Genomic DNA, 12,421 nt, shown 5'->3' with positions numbered 1-12,421 from the left:
CATCAGCTACCAGAAAGCATACGACTCAATGCCCATACATGGATCCTGGAATGTTTGTCTCTGTACAAGGTCAACAAGACATTGTGGACCTTCATTAAGAACTCAGTAGGTTTTTGGAAGACAATGCTAGAAGTTAACTCAAAGCCAATAGCACAAGTGACCATCAGATGTGGAATATTCCAGGATGATACACTTATCCCCTGCTGTTCTGCATAGCCTTGAACCCCCTCAGCCAGATCGTCTCAGAAGAGTGAATGTGGGTACAGGTTCAAGAGTGGGGTGACCATCAGCCACCTCATGTACATGGATGACATCAAGCTGAATGCCAGAAATGAAAGAGACATTGACTCACTAATCCACCTGACAAGTATGTACAGCAGAGACTTCAGGATGTCATTTGGACTGCAAAAGTGCACCCGAATGGTAGTGAAAAGAGGGAAACTCATCAAGACGGAAGGAGTCAAGTTACCTGAAGGCCACATACCAGATGTACAGGACAGCTACAAATACTTGGATTCTGCAGGCACGCAGAAGCCACGATGAGGACACAAGGAAGGCTGTAACATGAAGTACCTCCAAAGAGTAAAACAGGTCCTAAAAAGCCTGCTGAATGGGAAGAACAGGATCAGAGCCATCAACACATTCGCCTTACTAGTTATCACATACCCAGCTGCAATAGTGTGCCGGCCAAGGAATGTACTGGAAGCCATTGACGTCAAGACCAATGTAGAGGAGGCTGCACCAGGAGCACCGGATGCAATAGATGACCCCAACAGACTCACAAGTGAAGTGTTGCCTCACTTGGAAGGACAGTTTGGGGCCCTGAATGGTGGCAAGAGAGGCACTTGGCACTTTCATTTTAGTTGTTCTCTTTAGAAGAGCTACACAGTTAAACCCTTCGCCTACCTTTGCTGCTACATTTTTTGTTTTGATAGTCACCTAAATCAGCCACACTTTTTTTTGTAGAAATGCTCACCGCAAACTGTTTGCAAAACAGCTGATTCCTCAGCAATCATATTAAGTAAAGTCGCTATAAACTAATTCTTATTTCTTTCATCAAAACCATATGCTTAACATGTAGACTTTCACTTAACTTATGCTCTAAGGAAATCAACATCAATTTCTAAAGGAAGCCATTTTCTTCGATCTTGGTTATGAACATTTTCCAGAAATTTTTCCGAGCATTCACCTGATAAGTTTGGTAACATATTTAACACAAAGTTGAGCTTTAAGTCTAATGTCATTGCCATCTCTAATACAACTTACTTTCACCTCCTTAATGGCTTGTTTTAACTTTCCTGATGCTCACTTTTGGCAGCTATCATAAAAGCTTTTCCCATACACTTGTTGTTGCTTGAATATTCCCTTACAAAGTTATTTCACTTTACTGTCTGTAAAATTTAAAGCCATCCTTTGCTGCGTATGTACTAGCTCCTGTAAATCCAACCTTGTGCTGCTTGACATTACATTTACTGGTTAAGCAACATCTTGATAATTAAAATGTTCTTACTGACATTAAAATGACAGTTGTCAAGTGTACCCATTACCCTTTTTTAAACTGAAGTGCAGTAATTTTAGTCCTTTACTGCTCTGTCTCTATCCCTATGTCCATGAAGGATTGGAAGATTGTGACTAAAGCATTTGTACTTTTTCTTTGAGGATCTTAAGAGCACATTCACTTTAAACTTCGCTGGTAAATTCAGAATCGATTTTGTCTTGTGCATGAAGATCTAATTTCATGGGGTGTAAGCAAAACAGTTCTGGGGCCCTTAATAATGGATGCCACCTTTTTGAGGCATTGCCTTTTGAAGATGCCCTTTATGCTGGGGAGGCTAGTGCTCATGGAGCTGGCTGAGTTTGCAACCCTCTGCGGCCTTTTCTGATCTCTCTACAGAGAGCAAGATTGGGTTGATTATCTAACTTCCTGTGTTTAAAACAGAATCAGGGACTGCAATATCTAATCTTCAGTGTGAATGAGGTGTTCAAGCCTTTATCAGAAGGAAGCATTTAAGAGCTGTATAAACTTTGCTCATAGTAATGTCGACTTCTATTATTAGGGCTATTGTTAGACCAATTCGTGCTTTGGACCACCTTAACGAAATGCCCATGGTGGAGGTTATCACAATTAAGTAGAGAAACTCTAAAGTTACAGCAGGTGCCAACAGTTATTTTCAGATAGGATATTTTAAATAAGCCTTTGGCTTAGCTGGGTGTGGTAATCTTACTGCTTATTTCTCCCAACTATCTATGACAAAAATCACTGCATTTTGAATACACACACACACACACACACACACACACAAACTGTATGTAACTGGTGCTGGTTAGAAAATGTGTGGCAACAGTCTTCTGCCGAATTAAGCAGCATATTGTCCCAAATATGGGTGGCAGGGCAGAAATCTGTCTCTACCAAAGGAGGTATAAAGCACTCCTTCCCTCTGCTAGCCTGCAGGTCACCCTTGGGCAAGTTGTAGCACCTGCTTGGCCCCCTGATCAGGGTCACGTTGAAACATTGAAAGCAGGTGGTGGATGATCATATGAGCAGCTGGTGCACATCACAAGAGTTGGTTGTGCAGCCATTGTCACTGGGCAATTTCTGAAGAGCGGTGATAATGGCTGGGGTCATCTGTCTTGTAAAGACACTGCCCAGGAGATGGCAATGGCAGACCACTTCTGGAGAAAAAATTGCCAAGAATGATCATAGTCATAGACCATGATCGCCCACGTCATACGACATGGCACATGATGGTGATTATCCAAAATAAACAAAGCAAATCCCGGCTGTTTTCTGGATTTGTTTTTATTCTTTAAGAGTTGTCTCAAATATGTGGCTGCCTTGATCAACCAATGGCCTAATTACTGGAATCCACTCTGTATTCACATTTCTTCAACTGTGTCTTTCTGGGGAAAAAAGGTGTCGGGTATTGCTTTTCTTTCTCCACAGCCTCCTCCCACCTAAGCACTTAAAAAAATATTTTTTCAGGAAGAAAAACCCTATTCTGTCAGATTCTGACAAAGCAAGATGACGTGTCGGAGAAAAGATTGAAGAATTGTACAATAATTTTGTCTTTTATTCTAGGTATTTGTCTTGTCCACGCATCCTTATGGTTGTCGAGTTATTCAGCGTATTTTGGAGCACTGCACACCTGAGCAGACTCTTCCAATCTTAGAGGAACTGCATCAGCACACTGAACAATTAGTGCAGGTGAGATCAGTTTACACTTGCGTGAATTCGGTTAGTCTACCTTCTCTTATTGGCAAGGTTACAGATTTGTAAGCAAAACATCCTTTTGCAAGGAATTCTAGGATCATTAATATGGTTTTGATATCAGGTTTGGCACTTCAGTCCGCTTAAGACCGCTGTTTTATAGATGGCTAAAAATGACCTTCTCTGAGATGTTAATTCATTCAGTGTTTTGCGGATCACGTTGTTAAATTATAATAATTATCTATTTAAATAAGTAATTCTATTGCTGTTTTTAATTTGATATTTAATTGAGTATATCTACATTTAAGAAAGAAAACGTGTGTATTCCATGATATAACATGCATTACTTGCCATTACCACTAACATCATATATTCATTGTCTTTAATTGCAAACTTCATTTATCTGTGCTTAGTACTCAGGCTACGTCCACACTAGACTGGGTAATTTTGAAAACGCTGGTTTTGCGTAAAAACAATAGGCATTCACAGCAGGCATTTTTGAAAACTACCTCCATCTACATTGAAACGGGTATTTGGGCGAGTCGCCTCCTACTGGGCATGCGCAGGACACATCTACAGAAAACAAGCGAAGAGGAAAGGGTATACGTGGTGCGCGTTTGTCCAGTTACAGGCCAGAAAAGCTTAAAAGGAAATTGCCAAATGACGGACAGCTGTTGGCTCTCACGCAGGAGGACTTAAAACTAAAAAAAAAAGTATTGGAGCGTATGGAGGCAACCAACAGGGAGTTCACGGACAGTATGACCCAGCTGACGACGAACATTGAAAAAATGACACAATAGCAACCTCACAGCCACTACAATAGCTACACATACGGACACACAGACCCCCAGGTGGCCCCACCAACATCTTCCCCACTCCCACAGAGGGGTCACCTTGGAAACATTTCCTACAGCCATGGTCTCTTCACCAATGAAAGGGACGACAGGTTTTTTAAAACCTCCGTTTACCCCATACACACTACAATGCCCAACTGGCGTTTTCTGATTTAAACATTCTGGAGAGTGTTTTAGAAAAGCTCCGTTTTCGGGGGAGGAAAATGCTGTTTCAGTGTGGATGGAGGATCAAAATGAAGAGAAAAAGCTTTGGTTACGGATTTATCCAGTGTAGTGTGGACGTAGCCTCAGTGATACAATCTAGTTTACTTAATCTATAAAACAAAAGCTAAGTAATGAGGTGTAAACAGGTATCCATTTCAACAATCAGCTCTAACAGGTACTTGCGTCTGATTGCTACCTGCCCATTTCTGAGATGAAGCTTTTCTCATTAACTGAGGTTATAGCAAATGAGGTTCAGATTCCTTGCATAGATACATAAGAAAACGTATTTTGAAGATCATTAAATAGGATTCTCCAGCGAAACAAAGTAAAAGGAAATTAGGGAATGTTATGAATGATTTGGGGAAGAAAAAAATATGGAGATTTAGTGGTGTTCTTTGGTTAATCCTGAAATGTTGCAAGTACAGCTTCCTGAAATATATTTTGTGATACTAATTTTGGCCGGATTAAAAAAAAATGTAACTAAATGATCCTGGTGAGATGGATAACTAATTTTTTTTTCAAACTAATGAAAATACCTCAGCAGTTCAGGTAGCATCTGGAAAGGAGAGAAAGCAACAGTTGATGTTTTGGGTTGTGATTTTTATTTTCTGGAGTTCAGATGAAGGGGTTTAGCTAGAAACATCAACCCACTGAGTTCTTACCACATTTGTTTTTTTTTGCTGCAAATTCCAGCATCTGCCATCTCTCTTGTTTAAATGTATGTCTGCTAATCTGTCATACACTATCAAATTGAAGTTTGTCAATAGGCACACAGTTAGGGCATTTTGTAATTTTACTTACTACCCTATCTATGGTGCAGTAAAATGAGTTGACTCAATTTTATGAGCTCGGAATTTTTATTTTCTTTTGAGGCGTTCACAATATCATTTACCATAAGAGGGGATCAAAATTTAACAGCCAATTGGAAAAATGCTTGTAATAAAACACTGTTTATGGAATTGTGTATTGATACAGAAGACTTGTTTCATTGTGTTTTATTAGGATCAGTATGGAAATTATGTCATCCAGCACGTTTTGGAGCATGGGCGCCCTGAAGATAAGAGCAAGATCGTTGCTGAAATAAGGGGGAAAGTTCTTGCTCTAAGTCAGCATAAGTTTGCCAGGTATACAAATTTGCATTTCACATAAATGTGTACTTGGAAACTAATAATAGGACTGTGAGGCTATTCCCATATATCTTTATCTTTTACATTAAGTAGCATGATTGAATGAAATGTTCAGGCATAAATGGTGTAATGTAAGAATACTTTAGGTAAAATATTATAAGTACATCCTAGTTCGACCATCTTTGTCTTTCACTGAAGATCCTTCATGCCACTACTCTGCACAACAAAATTTGAAAATGAAAATCTTTTGTTTGGTGGATTGAACATGCTTTAATGATTTTTTCCCCCCCAGCAATGTTGTCGAAAAGTGTGTCACTCATGCCTCTCGTACTGAACGTGCTTTATTGATCGATGAGATCTGCTGTCAGAATGATGGTCCTCATAGTGCCTTATACACAATGATGAAAGATCAATATGCTAACTATGTGGTTCAGAAGATGATTGATGTGGCAGAACCAGCTCAGCGTAAAATCATCATGCACAAGGTAAATTTTTATTGATACATTTGATAATTGAAATTACTATTTAATATTCAACACAAGTGATTTAAACAATGTAAGTACAGTGCCACCCTAGTTCAATCCTGATCTCTAGTGCTGTTTGTGTGGAGTTTGCATGAGACTCTGTTTCAATGTACTGCTCAGTTATATCCTCTCATCCCAAAAACATGCAGGTTGTTAGTTTAATTAACCACTACACAGTAAATTGCTCCTGGTATGTAAGAATTTTAGCGGAAGTTGATGGGAATGTGGGGAGAGTAAAGTGGGATTAATCTTAGATGAGTGTAAATGAGTGCTTAATGGTCAATGCAGACTCAATAATCCAAATGACGCCTTTCTGTGCTCTGCTTTATGACTATTAATGACTATCAAAAGTATTATTACTGTCTGCTCAAGGAAACAAAATGTTACTGTAAATAGCTGTGTATTTTGTAACTAACACTGAGTAGGACACTACTATTCCATTAAAACAAAGCCGGAGATGATCAAAGTCTAAACTTGTGTCCTTTTGCACTCTAGAGGCCCAAAATGCAGGCACTTGGAACTAGCTTGGGAAGACACTTGGGTCCTCATAAAAGCCCAAGTTGCTGGAATATGAGGCAACAGAAAAAGCAGTGAAGGAACTCAATAGGTCGGGCGCATCTGAGTCGACTTTTCAGGTCGAGGTCTTTCATCTAAACTAGAAAGAAAGGGGAGATGGCCAGTGTGAAAAGGTGGAGGGAATGGGCGTAGCAAGAACGAGGTGGTGTTGGGTGGACCCAGCTGAGGAGGTGGGATGATAGATGAGGGCAGGAATGAAATCAGAAGCTTGGGGTGGGTGATGGATGGAAGTGACAAAGAGCTGAAGGAGAGGACAGTGGAGCATAGAATAAAGGAAGTGAGGTAGGCAGGGCAACTGGTGTAGACGATGGGCATATGGGGGCCAGTTGGATCAGGAGGAGAGAGGGGAAAAAGGGAAAAGGGACTGAGGGTGAATGGTTACTGGAAATTCCAGAATTTGAATATCACTCTTCCAGGTTGGAGATTACCCAACCTGGTGAAACATGAAGTGCCGTTCCACCATTTTCATTTGAACATGTCCTGGCTGTGGAAGAGGCTTCTTCAAGTATCCCAGCTGTCAATTGTGCCAGCCAGGAATTCCCAATGACCAGCCATTTCAATTAAACTTTCCATTCACATACTGACATACCTGTTTACAGCCTCCTCCACTGCCAGTTCGCAGCCAAATGAAAATTAAAGAAACAAGCACCTCAAATTCTACCTCGGCATCTCCTATCGGGCAAAATGAATATCAGATGGTCAAGCATCCAGTAATTGTCTTTTTTTCCCTATATCATATCTCTGGCTCATTCTCACTCTCTCCCCCCCCCTCACCTGATCCAGCTGCCTGTCAAACACAATATTCTCCCATTAGTTGCCCTCCCCACCACAACCTCTGTTGTTCCATGCTCCACTATCTTCTATCATATTCCATCCTTTGGCACTTCCACCTATGACGTTTAACCTTCTGGCATCATTTCTGCCCTCATGTGCCTATCAACCCTATCGCCTACCTATGAGAGGTCCGTATTGGGACTGCTACTTTTCACATTGTTTGTCAATGATTTATGTAGTGGAATTGATGGCTTTGTGGCCAAGTTTGCGGATGATACGAAGATAGGTGGAGAGGTAGGTAGTGCTGGCCTCTCTCCACTGGCTGCCAGTACAGTTCAGAATTAATTTTAAGATTCTCCTGTTTGTTTATTAAGCCCTAAATGGGCTGGCTCTCCCTTATATCACAGACCTTCTACCCCTAATTCTACTTCCAAGTCCCTCAGGTCAGCTGACTTGGGGCTCCTGGCTGCCCCGCGATCTAAAGCACAGGGGTGACTGCGCTTTTGCTATTGTAGCCCCTAGACTGTGGAACAGTATTCCCCTCCCTATCAGATCTGCCTCCTCCATCGATTCTTTTAAATCCAGGCTCAAATCTTATTTTTATTCACTAGCATTTGAATCCTCCTGATGTGGCTGATTTTTGGCTTGTGCCTAGGCCTTTGTGTTGTTTCTTTTCTGCATATAAGCTGTTTGCCTTATTGGTTGTGTCTATGTTTCTCGTATTTGTAATTTTAGCTATCCTGCTCTGATCTGTACAGCACTTTGGTCAATATGGGTTGTTTTTAAATGTGTTATATAAATAGACTTGACTTGCTGAGGAGCAATGCGATTGCAGCAGGACTTGGACAAATTGAAAGAATAGGCAATAGAGTGGCAGATGGAATACAGTGTTGAGAAACGTATGATAACGCACTTTGGTAGAAGGAGCAATAGTGCAGACTATTGGGAGAAAATTCAAACATCAGAGATGCAAACAGACTTAGGAGTCCTCATGCAAGACTCTCAGAAGGTTAATTACAGTTTGAGTCTGTGGTAAAAAAAAAAGGCAAATGCAATGTTGGCATTTATTTCAAGGGGAATAGAATATAAAAATAAGGAGATAATGCTGAAGCTTTATAAGACTCTAGTCAGGCTGCACGGAGTATTATCAACAGTTTTGGGACCCTTATCTGAGAAAGGATGTGTTGTCATTAGAGAGAGTCCAGAGGGGGTTCATGAGGATGATTCTGAGAATGAAGGGGTTAACCTATGAGGACCGTTTGCCAGCTTTGGGGCTGCGCTTGCTGGAATTTAGAAGAATGCGTGGGGACCTCATTGAAACCTACTGAATGTTGAAAGGGCTAGATAAGGTGAACGTGGAAAGGATGTTTCCTCTGGTGGGGGTATCCAGAACTCGAAGGCACAGCTTCAAACTTGAAGGGTGACCTTTTAGAACAGAAGTAAGAAGGAATTTTTTTAACCCAAAGAGTGGTGAATCTGTGGAATGCTCTGCCACTGACTGTGGTTGAGGCCAAGTCCGTGGGTATATTTAAAGCGGAACTTGTTAGATTCCTGATTGGTCAGGGCACGAAGGGATATGGTGAGAGGGCAGATAAGAGGTTGAGTGGGATCCGGGATCAGCATGATGGAACTGTAGTGCGGACTCGATGAACTGAATGGCAAAATTCTGCTCCTTTGTCTTAGGTCCTAACCCTCTGCCTTGGGTTCAACTATCACCTGCCTCTTCCTTGCACCGTTTTATACTGGCTATTTCTACTTTCTTGTCCATATGAAGAGTTACTGCCTGAAACCTTGACTGCCCATTTCCCTCATATTGTGCCTAATCCACTGAGTTATTCCAGTGCTTTACAGGTTGCACCTGTGTCTGCATGGAAAATTTGGGCAAGAGGGCCCATTTCTGTGCTCTACAACTCTTGCTTCTATTTGGTAAATAATGAAAATATATTTTATTACATTTTTAGTAGTATTTGCTAATTGAAAGATGCAATTGAAATGCATGGATTTTCAGCTACATCTCTTCTAACATAACATGTATCCCATTTTATAGTAGGCACTAATTGTTAAAGTAGAATGCGCCTATCAATTTTGAGTCATTTTAAAAGATATTTCTGAATTTTTTTTGTTTGTATACAGATTCGTCCTCATATTACAACCTTACGAAAATACACTTATGGAAAACACATCTTAGCCAAACTGGAAAAGTATTACATGAAGAATACCACTGATCTGGGGCCAATTGGAGGACCGCAAAATGGAATACTCTAAGTTTTTGATTTACACAAGAAGTATATTAAACTGTGCTACTTAAATATTGGGTGTACGAAACAATGAAGGCCTTAATAGTGGAGAGACAAAATAACATTTTATTGTTGCATTTTTTAAAATTAATTGTAAATTGTATATTTTACCAATCAATTGCAACTCGTGTCGAAGTCCTGAGTCTGTGCATTTGGTTTCTTCTTGCTGCCAGGTTGTGGGAAAACTTGGGTAAAGTACAGATTGTATAAATTTAACATAATTGTATTGAACAAAATTGTGCATGCTGTAAATTATATCTTGTAAAATCATTTGTTTTATTTTGTAAAGAATTTTATATTTCTTTAGATTAACTTTAAATTCAGGTAGTTTTAGATACTTTTCAGGCCCAGTTGATTAGTTTAACTTTTGGGGGAGATGCTAATTAAAATACTATATTAATCAAAACAGGATGAAGTTAAATTGTACTTCAGCAAATGCTTGTTGACTCCAATATTTAAATAGCACAACAAATGGTTTTGGTTTGTTGAAATTTGATGTAATTCAGGGAAGTGCTTAAATGACAGGCTGATATGTAATGTTACTCCTGATGTTTATTTTACTATGGAGATGTCGATACTTGATAGGGTTTTATTTTTTGAGATAAACACTGCCCTGTTTTTCTACTTCAGCAATGTATAGCAGTGATGTATATACATACGTATGTATTTAACCATTGGACAACGTGGCAGTTAAGGAATCATTGTAATACGCATAACCTAAATGTAAAAATTGCCTGAAAAGTTGATTTTTTTTCTCTATCAAAATTTGGCTTTTCAGTCTATTTTGCAAAGATTTGAAGGAATTTGTATTTTTAAATTACTAATGTAAGGAAGTGTATGGATGTGTGGCAGTTTGATTTTTACTTTTTCAATTTAAAAAAAAAATTAGAAATCTTGTGCAGATTTGAAAATTAATGGGTCATTAAAGGCTGGTCTTGGTAGCCCAAAATAACGCATGTAAAAATAATGAAACTTGTTTCACTTCTAAATACATAGTGTATATGTGTAGATTTCCAATTTATAGATGTAAGTTTACAATTTGTAAACAAGAGAATCTGCAATTTCAGTGTTTAATCACAAGCTTGGCTAACTTGGTAGTAATACATAGTTTGATTGTAAAATTGTACATTTGTAAACCTGATGCTGTAAATGTTAAGAAGTCTTTTACCCTTCAGAAAACAAAGTTTGCATCTTAATGTACATTCACTAACTTGCTCCCCTTCCCTTGCAGAGTGTTGTATAATGTAAAGTTCTTTAAATCAAAAGTGATTTTTTAAAAACTATCTTTCTATGGCTTAAAAGATGAACTGGCTTTTTATCTATTAGGACAATATGTTTTGTTTATAACTGTAGCTAATGATATTCTGTTCATATGGTAAATTTTGAAAAATTTACAATCGTAATGTTTCCTTGTTTCAGTGAAAGTTGTGCATAGTAAAATTGAAAAAATTAGACTGAGGCATCCAGTTACCATGGAAACCAAAATTACTTTCCATCTCAAAAGTAAATCCTTTTTGTACAGAAAGTACTGTATTTTGGAATTGTCAATCTTAGTAAGTGGAAGTATGTATGATATTGTCAAATTTTTATTTGAAGATGTGGTTGTAACACTACATATAGATGTACATTTTACAGGAGGCCTTATGTACATTTCCTGATGAAGTTTTGCAGGCAGAATTGCAATCGTATATAATTAATAGTTATTTGTATTCTTTGCATCTGGAAATATTTTGAAACGTGCTTTGTATATTCAGTTTCTGAAAGATAAGATTGTGATTGTACTTTAGTGATACTTGAAAAGTCAGTATTTTGTATAAACAGAATGACTTTTGGATTTGGAACAATTGGGAATTATTTATCTTAATGCCTTTGGATGTGATGTCCTTAGCATTGAAGAGATAAAAGTTGTTTTCATTAGGGCTGTGCAGTCATTTTTTTAAAATTTGTACTAAAAATCATTGAACTTAAATTATTCAAACTAGTTCATATTTCAGTGTTAAATTTTTAATATTTGATTATTTTATACTATTAGTTTAAAGTCTTTTCATGCTATGACATCTGTATTTTTCAATTTCGGTGTACTTTGGCTCTTCGCTTCCTAGCTTTTCAATTGCTTTGCAGACTTTAACCTTGTTTGAGAGCTGCAAAAAATTAATCATCAGGAAAAATCATGTTGGCCATGTTTAGATAATTGGCTGTTAGCCTACAGTGTGCATAGTCCTGTAGGCATGTTAATAACATCAGTCAGTGCAGCCCTAGTTTCCATGGCAGCTATTTATTTGCTGTATTAAGGAGGTCACTTTGTGAGGATTGTGCTCTAGTTTTAGTTTTGGGTAGTGTGAGTCCAGGTGAAAAAGCTGATGAAGTTTTAATTAGATTTGATATCAAATGAACAAAACCACTAGAGAATGCTCTGACATTTCCTTGTAGTTGATGGACCATTTTTTTTTGTTACAAGGTCTGCCTCCTGGCTCCTTGGTGGTTAAGACAGACTAATCTTACATTCATTGTTGTATATGCTGTACATAAAAGATGTCAATAACGTATGAATTAAACTTGTTTTGTTTTCCGTATGAAAATGTTTTTATTTCACTTTGCGTTGAATGAAGTTTAAATGTGAACGTATCTGCTAGCACTAGTGTAAAGGGTTAAGAATGAGGGTCCATGAGCCACCAAGTAGTAAATGATTTCCTGTGGGAAAGAATGTGCAATCCATGATTATGGAGATAGTGTTCTTAAGTCCTAAATAGCATCTTGCTTCTGTAGTCTCCCTATTCTGTAGTTCAGGATATAACAAATCAAATATAGTAGGTAATGAATGGAAGGCAAGCTCTGGTACACATAAAAGTTGCTGGTG

General features: G+C 38.5%; 1 protein-coding gene across 4 annotated transcripts in view; it reads left to right on the top strand.

Moving 5' to 3' along the window:
• The window catches only part of LOC134339795 (pumilio homolog 2-like), a 125,218-nt gene extending 113,063 nt beyond the window's left edge, over positions 1 to 12,155 (top strand). For all 4 annotated transcript variants that reach the window (XM_063036587.1, XM_063036577.1, XM_063036598.1 and 1 more), the window contains 4 exons: positions 3,080 to 3,205; positions 5,269 to 5,390; positions 5,686 to 5,878; positions 9,401 to 12,155. In XM_063036587.1, coding sequence (XP_062892657.1) covers positions 3,080 to 3,205; positions 5,269 to 5,390; positions 5,686 to 5,878; positions 9,401 to 9,532 — 573 coding nt within the window. In that variant the 3' untranslated portion in view covers positions 9,533 to 12,155. The remainder of the gene's footprint in view (positions 1 to 3,079; positions 3,206 to 5,268; positions 5,391 to 5,685; positions 5,879 to 9,400) is intronic.
• The last annotated feature ends 266 nt before the right edge of the window (positions 12,156 to 12,421 follow it).

This window comes from Mobula hypostoma, chromosome 2 (genome assembly GCF_963921235.1).
Source record: "Mobula hypostoma chromosome 2, sMobHyp1.1, whole genome shotgun sequence".
Taxonomy (NCBI): Eukaryota; Metazoa; Chordata; class Chondrichthyes; order Myliobatiformes; family Myliobatidae; genus Mobula; species Mobula hypostoma.
This window is presented reverse-complemented; position numbering and strand designations above follow the sequence as displayed.